A 13,169-nucleotide genomic window follows, 5' to 3' on the forward strand; every position below is an offset into this window, starting at 1 on the left:
CTGGGGGCTGCAGGGACCCGTTCCTGCGCGAAGGTGGCTGGGCGGGACGCAGCAGCGAGCAGTCGCATGTGCAACTCCACTCCGAGGGGTGGGAAAGGGAGGAGGAGGGGCGGGCTTTTTTTTTTTTTTTTTTTTTGAGGTTCAGAAATTAAAACATTTATTACATTAAGAACTGAGTGGGGGTGGCCAGGAGGTTGCCGGCCTGGGTGGGGAGGCTGGAGGCTGGAGGCAGACGGGCAGGGGGGAACGGGGTCCATTCAGCTGCCCCAAGGGCAATGTCCACAGCTGTAGCCGAGGAAAGGGGCGAATGCATGTGGGGCCAGGCCCATGCCCAGCTCGGAGCAAAGGCAGGGCACTCGGGCTGGTGGGGCAGGAGGCACCCTCTCTCGGCCCCTTCCCAACTTAAATAGGCATAAATAAAGTGTCCAGACCCTCAGGCCACCAGGGACTGCCCTGCCCAGCCCTGTTCCACAGCCTAACACTAGTGCCAGTCATCAGTCGGTGGGCCAGCCGGCTGGGAAGAGGCCACCCCGGGGAGGTAGTTGGAGTCAGTGTCCAGGGCGGCCCGGCCCTCACAGCACGATCCATGTGTATTGCTCACTGTCTGCCAGAACCTTCAGGGAGTACCCTTTGTGCAGCGCCTCGTTGGTCATCCTGTTGACGTAGCGGCCGCTGCTCTTGGGCACCAGCCACTTCATGACCATGTCCACGCAGCTCTTGTGGTAGGAGCTCCAGATGCTGCCACTGGTCTGCCCTTTGACCTTGGTGAGGTCACCCACACTGACTGTCTTGAAGATGCCTCTGTTGAGGTCCCATGCTACCCATAGGTCTTTGGTCGGAGCTGGCCCTCCTCGGTGGGGGACGGGAAGGCCAGGAGCAGCAAGCCAATGTTGATGAGGACCTGATTGGTTTCTGGGCAGACTTCTAGAATGACTATGTCGTAGTCGCTGAAAGAACAGAACTGGTGGCCACAGGTGGCGTCATGGCAGATGACCTCATTGACGACATATTCGAAGTCCAGCGTGAGCTGCTCCACCGTCAGGTACTGGCCCTGGACAGCAGTCTGCTCCCGCATGGGCCGCAGGTTTCAGCCATGATCGGTCACCACGAAGGGCAGGAAGATCTTATCGTCCTCGAACTCATCCTCCGGCTCCATTCTCTCTCCGGACTCCAGCACATAGTACAGCTTGGTGTAATTGACGTAACCAGGCTCAGGGGCAGGCGCCTCCGAGGCAGAGGGGCTGTCCCGGGGTGCTGCTTCCCCACCCAGGGCTAGGGCCTCAGAGTGCGCACAGCAGCGGCTGCCAGAGGGTCCTGGGCACCGGGCAGGCCAGGCTTCCTCAGGGGCCCCGCCCTTGGCCTCTTTGGCCCAGCAAAAGATGTCAGCCACAAACTCCTTGGCTTTGGTGATGGCGGGTGAGGGTTCAGGAGACCCAGAGGAACAGGCTGGGGCCGCGTCAGGGCAGAAGCTGGGGAGGGCAGGGGGCACCTCTGGGCTCCAGGGCTCAGGGGGGCTGGCAGGCGCTGGGGGGCAGGTGCTGTGGTCATACAGGATTTGGCAGAAACTCCTGTCACCTGCTGAGTGGACAGAGATGGTGCAGGTCACCAGGGAGTAGCTGGTGTTGAGCAGCACCACCTGGTTCTTCTTGAGCTGGAAGGCGGGCTGGAAGGTGGGGAAGGGGTAGACCACCTGGTACTTGGTGTGCAGCATGAAGCCGTGCTGCAGGCACTGTGCGTTTGGGTCTCCTGGGTGGGCCCGGCTGGCATCCTGGCAAGCAGCACAGTGGCCCAGGGGCGGCACGGCCACAGTGCTGACGTAGATGTCACGGTGGTTCTCATCGCTCATCCTGGAAGATGCGCAGCAGCAAGAATTTCAACGAGCTGCTCGAGGTACTGGGTGTGAACGCCATGCTGAGGAAAGTGGCCGTAGCGCCTGCGTCCAAGCCTCACGTGGAGATCCGCCAGGACGGGGATCAGTTCTACATCAAGACATCCACCACGGTGTGCACCACTGAGATCAACTTCAAGGTCGGAGAAGGCTTTGAGGAGGAGACCATGGATGGACGCAAGTGCAGGAGTTTAGCCACTTGGGAGAATGAGAACAAGATCCACTGCACGCAAACTCTTCTTGAAGGGGACGGCCCCAAAACCTACTGGACCCTTGAGCTGGCCAACGATGAACTTATCCTGACGTTCAGTGCCGATGACGTGGTCTGCACCAGAATTTATGTCCGAGAGTGAAGGCAGTTGGCTTGCTCCTACTTTCAGGAAGGGATGCAGGTTCCCCTGAGGAATATGTCGTAGTTCTGAGCTGCCAGTTGTCAGCCCTTCCCCCATATCAATATTAGATGATCCCGTTTTCCCTATGACAATGTTGTGGTGCCCGGCCCCCCGCCCCCCAGGCCTTGGTGCCCCTTGTATCCCTGGTGCTCCATAGTTTGGCATTTGCACGGTTTCAGAAGTCATTAAATTTCATTGGACATATAAAAAAAAAAAAAACAACTTTTTTTTCCTTTTTATTTCCAGAAAGAGAGAAAACAGTCATGTTAACCAATAACTATACACATCTTTGGAGGAAAAGTTCTTGGACAGACACAAGTCAAACACAATCCCGAGATGCTTGTGGCAAAACAGGGGTAACCTTGTTGCAATGCGGTATAAGTTGGTTTTTAAATCTCAATTCAAAAACCTTTAAAGTCATTTCAGACTTCTTGATAGAGGATGGATCTCAAAAAAAGGGGAGAGGAGGCAAAGTAAAAAATAAACCGGCTACAGGACAGGCCAAGAGACCCAGGATTTCAATTTACCCCTTGGTAAAGTCAACTTAAAACATCGGAAACCAGTGCAGCTCCACCTTCCTGAAAGGACTCTTTCAGCCACGGAGGCCAGTCTCTCTTCCTGCTCTTTTGCAGGAGCTCCTGTTTGGCAAGGCGATGACCAATATAGAAACAGCACCATTCAGATTAGGATGGACTAGAAATTTTTCTATTTTTGAATTTTTTTTTCTTTTTTCTTTTTTTTACTGGAGCAAAAACTGTATTTACACAACACGGGGTTATACAAGGATTTAAAAAGGCGGAGTGAGGAAACGGCGGTCAAGACGGGTCACAGCGCTGGCCAGTGGCGAGACCCAGGATGTTCGCCTTCAGGAAGGACTCCATCTGTTTCCCTGTTATGCCCTCCACGCGTTCCAGGTCCTCCACCTGGCTGAAGGGGCCGTGGAGCTCCCGCCAGCCCATGATGAGCTGGGCCTTCTTTGGGCCAATGCTCTGAAGACTGCGGAGATCCCGGGCTGAGCCTTCGTTCAGCAGATCCAGTACTTTTTTGCGCCCATGAGCCAAAAGCTCCGGGCTGATCTGTAGCTCCCAGCAGTCCTCTGCCTTCTCCTCAGGCTTTGAGGCATCCAGGGACTCCAGCTTTCTCTTCCAGCCTTTATTCTTCAGGATACGGATCTCGGCATTTGGGGATGCTGCCTGCTCCTGAATTAGCTGTAGGGCCATCACCACAGCCTTTTTCAGGGGCTTTGCCACTGTGACTGTGCGATGCGAAAGGGGCCGGAGCATTGTGGGATAATAGTTCTCCTTTTCCTTTGAGTCTTCAGCCTTTTGGGCCAACATCTTGGCTTCCAGTTCTTTTTGCTTCATCTTAAGCCTCTCAATCTCCTTCTCTTCCACTGTCTTCATGAGCACCATCCGCTCTTGCTTTGGGGTACTCAACAGAGGGGTAACCCTGGCTCCCTCGGGAGGCTAGCAGACGGTCCAAGCTCAGGAGGTGCTCCAGCACGGCCGGGTCCACGGGAAGGCGGGGCGGGAGGCGTGTGCGAGGTAGGCTCCCGAGGCGGGTGGCCGGCGCAGGTCGGGTCAGCCCTGCTGCGGCGCGGCAGAAATGGCGGCCTCCAGCTGGGCACGCAAGGCCGTGGTCCTGCTTTGTGCCTCTGACCTGCTGCTGCTGCTGCTGCTGCTGCTGCTGCTACCACCGCCTGGGGCCTGCATGGCCGAAGGCTCGCCCAGGACGCCCGACGAGTCTACTCCACCTCTCCGGAAGAAGGATACTCGCGATTACAATGATGCAGACATGGCGCATCTTCTGGAGCAATGGGAGAAAGACGATGACATTGAAGAAGGAGATCTTCCAGGGCACAAGAGAGCCTCAGCACCTGTCGACTTCTCAAAGATAGACCCAAGCAAGCCTGAAAGCATACTGAAAATGACGAAGAAAGGGAAGACTCTCATGACGTTTGTCACCGTATCAGGAAGCCCCACTGAGGAGGAGACAGAGGAAATCACGAGCCTCTGGCAGGGCAGCCTTTTCAATGCCAACTATGACGTCCAGAGGTTCATTGTGGGATCAGACCGTGCTATCTTCATGCTTCACGATGGGAGCTACACCTGGGAGATCAAGGACTTTTTAGTCAGTCAAGACAGGTGTGCTGATGTAACTCTGGAGGGCCAGGCGTACCCTGGCAAAGGAGGAGGAAGCAAAGAGAAAAATAAGACAAAACAAGACAAGGGCAAAAAGAAGAAGGAAGGAGATCTGAAACCTTGGGCTTCCAAGGAAGACAGTCGAGCTGGGAATAAAAGTGCTCAACTGTCTTCCTTGTCATGGGTCAGCAGTGGCGTGCTGCAGAGAGACAGGTGGACATGGAGGGCTCCTTGCCCAGCTCATGGGGTGGGAGTGGTCTCAGGAAACTGCACACCAGATGACATTCTAGTTTCTTCTAGAAAGGGTCTGCCACATGACCCATTTGTGGTCAAAGAATTACTGTTTAATAGGCTTCAAGTAAGAAGACAGAAGTTTTCTAATTAATATTGCACACTGACAAATTCATGTTTACTATAAAATCACCTTACATGGAAATGTGACTTTTTCCCATTTACACTTGGTGAGTCATCGACTCTACTGAGATTCCACTCCCTTCCAAGCACCTGCTCTGATTGGGTGTCCCTATTTTTTATTTTCTGTCAACCAAAAGGATAGCAAATTCTGATCAGAGAAGACTTTAAAACTCTTAATTGAATCAAACTCTTCATGCCATATACATCATTTTCATTATGGTAAAGGTAAAATGTGCTTTGTGAACTCAGATATCTAAATATATAGCCAGGAAGCCAGGGTATGTAAATCCAAAACTTGTGCAGGAAATGCAGAGAATGAAAAATACGGTACTGGAAATCCTAAGTAGTTTTGAATTTCTTTGACTTGAATCGTACTCGTCAGTAACAGAGAACTCTTGGTGTCTGTCAGGTTTTATGTGGTCTGTAAAGCTAGGGGTTCTGTTTTGTTTCCTTATTTAGGAAAGTACTGCTGGTGTCGAGGAGTCGTATGTTCCATTTAATGAAACAATTTTAAAGGATGTAAGTAGGGAGTCCTTTGCAGAGTATGACAGAAGACTCAATAACCTCATTTATTTCTAAACAGTTTTCTTTGATAAAGTGCCTAAATCTGTGCTTTTGTACGGAGTAACGTGACATGCTGCTGTTAATGTCTGATTTTACTGTTCATATGTTAGAGCCTACTCTGAATAAGAGTTAGAACATTTATATACAGATGTCATTTCTAAGAACTAAAATTCTTTGGGAAAAAAAAAAAGAAATATGAGATGTGGGGATTAACAGGGTTTCACCATGTTTTCTCTCTTTCTTTCTCTCCTTCCTTCCTTCTTTCTTTCTTTCTTTCCTCTTCCTCTCTCTCTCTTTCTCTCTCTCTCTCTCATTTTCTTTCTTTTTGAGACAGAGTTTTGCTCTTGTTGCCCAACCTGGAGTGCAATGGCATGATCTCAGCTCACTGCAACCTCCGTCTCCCAGGTTTGAGCAATTCTCCTGCCTCGGTCTCCCAATTAGCTGCGATTACAGGTATGTGTCACCATGCTGGACTAAATTTTTGTATTTTTAATAGAAACAGAGTTTCACCATCTTAGCCAGGCTGGTCTTGAACTCCTGACCTCAGGTGATTGGCCTGCCTCAGCCTCCCAAAGTGCTGAGATTACAGGCGTGAGCCACCACACCTGGCCAAAACCCCATCTCTACTAAAAATACAAAAATTAGCTGGGCATGGTGACGCATGCCAGTAATCCCAGCTACTCAGGAGACTGAGGCAGGAGAATTGCTTGAAACTGGGAGGTGGAGGTTGCAATGAATGGAGATCGTGCCACTGCACTCCAGCCTGGGAAACAGAGCAGGACTCCATCTCAAGAAAAAAAAAAAAAAAAAAAAAAATTTAGAATTCAGACTGTTGTGGGTGTGTGTTGGATTTTGTTGAATTTGCCTATCAGAAAACAAACCTGTAATTTGGAAACGAGAGTGTGTGATAGAATAGAATTCATTTGAGTCAAGACAAGATTTCTATAGTGTTTTTCACAGAAAAGGGCTTCATTATCAGTAGTATGAAATGAATATGTCAGAGGTGTGGTTACAATTTTTCTGCACTGTTAAGATTTCTCTGCCCCCCAGATCCTGAAGGCTAAGCTACTTGAAAATATTCTAGTGAAAGCAGTCACTCCTGCATTGTATACAGGCTTAGCGTGGAAGTCGAGAATGGGCACTATCTTACAGCCTCAGCCAGGACGGACTTCACCATTAAACTAAGCTGCTTTTGATAATTGAAGAAAAACATACTTGACCACTTAAAAAGTTACTTCTGATTTTTCAAATAGATGTCAAAAGTCCTAAATACTACAAGGAGGTATTTCAAAAAATACTGATACACTTCTGTGTTTACTAATACAAGGAACTACTTTTCTATTTCACTGTTTTTGGAAATGTTTTGAGACATGACTTTTAAGACAGATCACCAGACTGCAGGACATAGGAAACGGAAGTTATTTGTTTTCATTCAAGTTAATCAAAGAATAAAAGATCACACATAAAGAAATTATAGATGGTGGCAGTGATGTGACAGGTGACATGAGATCTGCAGGGCATGCAAAGCTGCTTACCAGTTGTGCACTAGGATATCCAAACTATCCTTCTGTTAACCTTATATTCAATATAAAATATCTGGCCAGGCGCAGTGGCTCATGCCTATAATCCTAGCACTTTGGGAGGCTGCGACGGGTGGATCACTTGAGGTCATGAGTTCAAGACCAGCCTGGCCAATATGGTGAAACCCCATCTCTACTAAAAGTTCAAAAATTAGCTGACTGTGGTGGCGCACATCTGTAACCTCTGCTACTCAGGAGGTTGAGGCAGGGAGAATCACTTGAACCTGGGAGGTGGAGGTTGCAGTGAGCTGAGATGGCATCACTGCACTCTAGCCTGGGCAAGAGAGTGGGCAAAAATAAACAAATAACTAAAATATCCAAGACCTTAAATGGCACCATTTTACTGCTCTCTCAGTTCTGCTTTCTCTATCCTTCCCTTCACTGGACAAAATCTTGACAAATTTTGTCCTATTTACCCTAATATTTATTTCAGAATACTCATCAGAAATTTAAAAGAATTCCAACTACCTATCAATCCCATCGAAATCAATGAATATTGCCCAAGCCCTGTGGACTTCACCAGGAAATAAACAGCTATAGTGGAGATGATCTCAGCCTCTTGCCCTTCTCATCCCTTGCCCTGATCTGTCGAGGGGACTTTCCATCAGCATCCTCAGGAGATTTGTCTCTCCCTGTCCTGTCCCCGTGCTCTCGCTTTTTTTAGAGCCTGTGCCACTGATTTTGTCCTCTCCCCCTTTATAGTCTTTGTCACTTTAGTATTTAATTATGCTCAAGAATCTTAAAACATCTGCCATTTTGCCTCTATTTTCTCTTTAGCTGTCAAAGGAAGCCCAAAGTTCTTTCTCCATGTCCAAAAAACATGATAGTCTAAAAGAGTGTTCTTCTCTTTACAATTCCCATTCAGTTTTGAATCTGATGCCTGCTTTAGCCTTCACCAATCCACTAAAATTATCTCCTTTAGCAACCTCCTAGCTATGAAATTCAATGGACGCTTTCAGTCTTCATCTGACACCAATGGGAATAACCATTCAAGAATATCCTCTTAATGTTGACCAAAGTTATGAGAAAGAGGAGAAAGTATTTCTAAATAAGGTCCGCCACTTTCCCCTGAAAAACCACCACCTGGCAAAACCCTGTGTAGGTTTGGTCAGCTTCCTATCCTTCTGCACTGGGCTATGAGCATTGGTTAAGTGTTTATAAACCATCAGAATGGGATCTGCTTTTCCTTCTGGATCTTTATTCCTTCTCAAAATGAACAACTAGAGATTAAGATGTATGCAGTACATTTCTCTCTGCTCATGAAAAACCATGTGTGGGCTGGACACAGTGGCTCACAGCTGTAATCCCAGCACTCTGGGAGGCCGAGACGGGCAGATCACCTGAGGTTGGGAGTTTGAGACCAGCCTGACCACAGGGTGAAAGTTGTCTCTACTAAAAAAAAATATATATATATATATGTATATGTATATAAAATATATATTATATAGATAATATATAGAGATAGTAATATATATAATAATCTATAATAATATATACATTATCTCTATATAAACTAGTTGGGCGTGGTGGCAGGCACCTGTAATCCTAGCTACTTGGAAGGCTGAGGCAGGAAAATCACTTGAATTCAGGAGGCGGAGGTTGTGGTGAGCTGAGATTGTGCCACTGCACTCCAGCCTGGGCAACAAGAGCAATGTTCCATCTCAAAAAAAAAAAAAGAAAAAGAAAAGTTATGTGTGGCATTGTCATCAGCTTGCTGTGGCATGCGTGGTCAAGTTTGGTCAACTAACTGTGCTTTTTACAAGAAAAACTGGTTCCGTGGCCCCTTCTCATTTGTGGTTGGGGAGGCTCCCATAATTTCCCGTTTTACCTTTTTTGTGGATATGTTCTGATGAGCCAGTGGGTGGGGCTGCAGAGCTCAGTGGTTCGAACAGACTGCAGGTTCTATCTAGATCCTGACTGCCTGGGTAGATGGCTCATTCTGCCACTTCCACCGGACGCAACCTCTCTGGTTTCTTAATCTGTAAAATGGAGAGAGAGAGTAGTAGGTTGCTATTTCCATTAAATCAGATAGTTCCTGTAAAGCATTTAGTGTCTCAAGTAAGGACTCAATAAACTTTAGCTAGCATTAATATTAGAATTAAAATCACAGAGTTAGAATGAAAAAGACATCAGAATAGTATTAGTATTATTCCTTCCAATATTTAGACATGAGATTTCATTCTTGGGCTTAAATAACTATTTATTTAAATAACTATTTGTTTCCAACTAATAGGAAAACAAGGAAAAAAGGGGTTGAAAAAGGAGTAGAGACAGATGACAGCTATTTATGTAGAGAGTACTTTAATCCACATAACGAGTCAGCACCTAACTGTCTTTAAATTACAAACGTTTTACAAAAGTCATGTGTCTCCATCATCAAGAAAGTACAATGAGTTTGAAATACAAGAACTCAAGTATAAATCTCCTCAATGTCTTTTGAGTGCTTTTCATGCCCTGCTCTCTGGAGTACACGCTGGCATTTAGAATAGCAAATTAATAGCTATTTTTAAAGGCTGACAAAGCCATTTCTATTCTTCCTGGTTTCTGAAGGACCTGAGGTTATGGGTAGCTCTTTCCAAAATTACATTTCCATAAATCATACTAAGTCGTTAGTTTTCTATTTGTAAGGCATTGCTCTTTGTGTAAATACGAATGCAAATTTTCCACTAAATAACTGTGAAAGTCTTAGCAATGACTCATTTTCTTCATCTACAAAACAGGGGGATTGTACTAATTGGATGATCTCTCGTGTCCTTTGTGCTGTTATTATTGTCTATCTGACACTGGGGGTGAAGAAATTAAACAGACATATCCTCAAGTTACTCCTGAGTTATCGTTGTTGGTAGGCTGCTACGATCACGTGATGTAGGAAAAAACATGGCTCAGAAGCAAGGAGGTTTGCTGTTGGTTTCCAGCTTAAATTCTAAGCAGATAGTGTCTTTTTCTTCAAAAGGAATTTAAAATGCTTCTGGTATTGCCATGGTCACAGAACACTGTGCTGGAAAGAGCAAAGAAGCAAAAACAAACAAACAAAAAACAATGGTTTGCGTTAGAGAAGAGAGCTGTAGCGTCAGGCAGCTAAACTGTTACCTGAGACTGGCTGCTGAACAAGACAATGGTTTGAATGCACATCTAATTATTTCCAGATTTTGGTCAAAATAATGAATGAAATATGAAAGTAAGAAAAAGCTCTAATTAGCTAGCGCTAGAAACTAGGGAAAGACAGTTGTCATTAGAATTCTGTTGAATTTCTTTAAATGAAGGTCTAAATTAGATCATTGCAGAAGAAAAGTCAATTTAATTCTACTCTTAGTAGAGGTAAAAACACCTCTCTTAATCAAGGAACCTCAAAAGAATTCTAAAAATTCTTTCTCTGTACACTGATGACTATTTAAATAAAAAATACAATCACTTGAAAATTAAAATAAAATTCTCTAAAATAACTATTGGGTAGAGAGGAAATAGCTGCAATTATTGGTGTAAGGTCTGTTCTCGCCGAGGACGAAATGAAGAAACTGAGGCCAGCACGAAAATAATCCAATGCAAGGAAATTTATTCAGGCTCCCGGACGAGGTTCCGCGGCCCGTACAGGAAGGGCCAGAGAAGTCACGGGGACTCCTCTCAGGCACGGGGGGTTTTATAGGGAGTGGAGGCGTCCGATTGGCTGTGGCCAAGGTGAGTGGGACAAAATGGAGGGGAGTGGGACCCGGATGAAACAAAATGGAGGGGAGTAGGACCCGGATGGTGGGGAGTGGGGCCCAGATAGGACAAAATAGTAGGCAGGGAGTGGAGCCTGGATGGGACAAAATGGTATCAGGTAAGTCCTGATGGGGCTTTTTTTCCCGGGCTCCCGGTGGGGGGGAGGGGGCGTGTCTGAGCTCCCAGCAAGGGAGGGGGGCTAGTCCCAGGGGAGAATGAGGAGCCAGGGACAGGAGGGCAGGAGAAGGTCAGAGAGAGCTGCTTCTGGAGACTTTATTTAGGGTATTGTTCTCTGAGCCCCAGCACTTACTCCTGACACTCTTGAAGCATCCTTCCCTTAGCCAGCAGGATGCTGCACTCACCTGGCTTCCTGCCTGGGTCTCTACCACGACTCCTTGGTGTACTCCATTTGCTCGGTCACCTCTGTGGCCTCTGAATGCTGGAGCTCCAGACAGCTTGGTCCTGGGCCCCAACTGCCATGCAATGCAAGTGGTTCCATTTCTTCTTAGGGCTTTAACCATCCTTGCCATATGACTGTGCTCACCATTATGTTCCGAGGACAAGCCCTGCACTAAATAATCAAACGCTCACTTCCATTAGCTCTGCGTTTGCCACCTTAACCCAAGTTTTCATCATTTCTTGTTTAAATTAATCTCAGGACTGTTCTCTGGGACCTTCTCATGTCACCCTCTGGTTCTCTGTGATTAATAACTGTCAACTTTTAAAGTACGCACATATAAAATACCATTCCTCTACTTAAGGTTCTTCAATAGGTTCACACTGCTCCCCTGATAGAGGCCCAAATCCTTTATGCAGCCCAGAAGCTCCTTCATGATCTGGCTCCTGCCCATCTTCCCAGCGTTGTTAGAGACCTTCTTTTCTTCCTCCCTTTTTGTGTCTTCTTTTGGTTTTTGGAATGTGCCATATGAAATGTGCTAACAGCTCTACTCAGATTTTCATATCATATTCCTTTTTTCTTCATTAAATATACAAAAATATTTATTAAAATTTATCACAAATCGGAAGTATTTGATAGATTTTTTCTTATTTTTATTCCCAAAGCCAGTTACTAGAGTTCATGCCCATGTATACTTATATTTGCTGAATATCATGCTTTGAATTATATTTCTAGCTTTGTAAGTAGTTTATTTTTGTACATGTTACATTTTATTGCTTAGAATTGTGTACCTAAGATGGTATAGATTTATGCTTTTGATAACTTATAAAATGCATAGATGAATTAGATTGAAGTAAAATAATGTTATTCTTTACTCTTTTTAGCAGTCCATCTTGCAATACGAATTCTGCTTTCTCAGTTTGAGAAAGTCCTCTCACATGTTAAACATGCTGACTTAAATTTTGAAACTTTTTCGGCCCAGCTTGGTGACTCATGCCTGTAATCCCAGCACTTTGGGAGGCCGAGGCAGGTGGATCACGAGGTCAGGAGTTCAAGACCAGCCTGGCCAAGATGTTGAAACCCCATTTCTACTAAAAATACAAAAATTAGCTGGGTGCGGTGGCACATGCCGGTAATCCCAGCTACTCAGGAGGCTGAGGCAAGAGAATCGCTTGAACCTGGGAGGCGGAGGCTGCAGTGAGCCGAGATCGTGCACTCCAGCCTGGGTGACAGAGTGAGACTCCGTCTCAAAAAAAGAAAAAAATTTTTTTTGAAACATTTTTTATTTAAAAGACTTGTCTAATTGATTTGACATTAAAGATTGGCTTGGCTAACTAGCTTATATGGTGAACATGGGGAATAATACTTTCTATTAGTTTAGAAAGCTTATTTGCAGATCCAAGGTTTTGACAAAAAGTATATTTAAAGCTATTTGGTAAAATAATTTTTATCAAAAATATGTACAACTATATTTATCTCTGCATTTCATGTGGTGGCCAAAAACTGGGTTGCCTTTCCATAAAGGAATGGATGAATTCATTATAGATTATAGTACGTCTATACTGGTGGTTCTCAGCCTGGGTGATTTTGTCCTCCGGGGGACATTTAGCAATGTCTGGGGACATTTTTGGTTGTCACAGGTGGAAGGTGGCAGCAGTGCTCCTGGCATCTGGAGGGCAGAGGTCAGAGATGCTGCTAAACATCTCCCAATGCACAGGACAGCCCCTACCACAATGGTTTCCATGCCTAAAACCATAGTGCTCGTGTTACAAAGTCCTGATCTGCAGCATGAATGAAATAGTTATTAGAAAGTATAGGCCTGGCGTGGTGGCTCACACCTGTAATCCCAGCACTTTGGGAGGCCAAGGGTGGGTGGATCACTTGAGGTCAGGAGCTCGAGACCAGCCTAGCCAACATGGTGAAAACCCATCTCTACTAAAAATACAAAAATTAGCCAGGCGTGGCAGTGGGCACCTGTAATCCCAGCTACTTGGGAGGCTGAGGCAGGAGAATTACTTGAACCCTGTAGGCGGAGGTTATAGTGAGCTGAGATTGTGTCACTGCACTCCAGCCTGGGTGACAGAGCACAGAGCA

The 13,169-nt window shown here is 46.0% G+C and overlaps 3 protein-coding genes and 1 pseudogene across 3 annotated transcripts; 2 read left to right on the forward strand and 2 right to left on the reverse strand.

Moving 5' to 3' along the window:
* Positions 1-496: 496 nt before the first annotated feature.
* On the reverse strand, positions 497-1,846 carry LOC105709606 (DDB1- and CUL4-associated factor 15-like; annotated as a pseudogene).
* LOC105710061 (cellular retinoic acid-binding protein 1-like) lies at positions 1,847-2,470 on the forward strand. Its single transcript, XM_064373459.1, has one exon. The coding sequence runs from the start codon at positions 1,855-1,857 to the stop codon at positions 2,239-2,241; it is 387 nt and encodes a 128-aa protein (XP_064229529.1). The 5' UTR covers positions 1,847-1,854; the 3' UTR covers positions 2,242-2,470.
* A 454-nt stretch (positions 2,471-2,924) lies between these two features.
* LOC105709613 (kinesin-like protein KIF22) lies at positions 2,925-3,617 on the reverse strand. The gene has a single exon (XM_064373460.1). The coding sequence runs from the start codon at positions 3,615-3,617 to the stop codon at positions 3,096-3,098; it is 522 nt and encodes a 173-aa protein (XP_064229530.1). The 3' UTR covers positions 2,925-3,095.
* A 268-nt stretch (positions 3,618-3,885) lies between these two features.
* LOC135273814 (LRP chaperone MESD-like) lies at positions 3,886-12,871 on the forward strand. The gene is made up of 3 exons (XM_064373445.1): positions 3,886-4,779; positions 5,295-5,354; positions 12,716-12,871. Exons 1-3 carry the CDS (start codon positions 3,886-3,888, stop codon positions 12,869-12,871), a joined length of 1,110 nt encoding a protein of 369 aa, XP_064229515.1.
* Positions 12,872-13,169: the final 298 nt, after the last annotated feature.

Source organism: Aotus nancymaae, unplaced genomic scaffold, assembly GCF_030222135.1.
Source record: "Aotus nancymaae isolate 86718 unplaced genomic scaffold, 86718_ANA_hifiasm-v0.15.2.pri h1tg000009l, whole genome shotgun sequence".
Classification (NCBI taxonomy): domain Eukaryota; kingdom Metazoa; phylum Chordata; class Mammalia; order Primates; family Aotidae; genus Aotus; species Aotus nancymaae.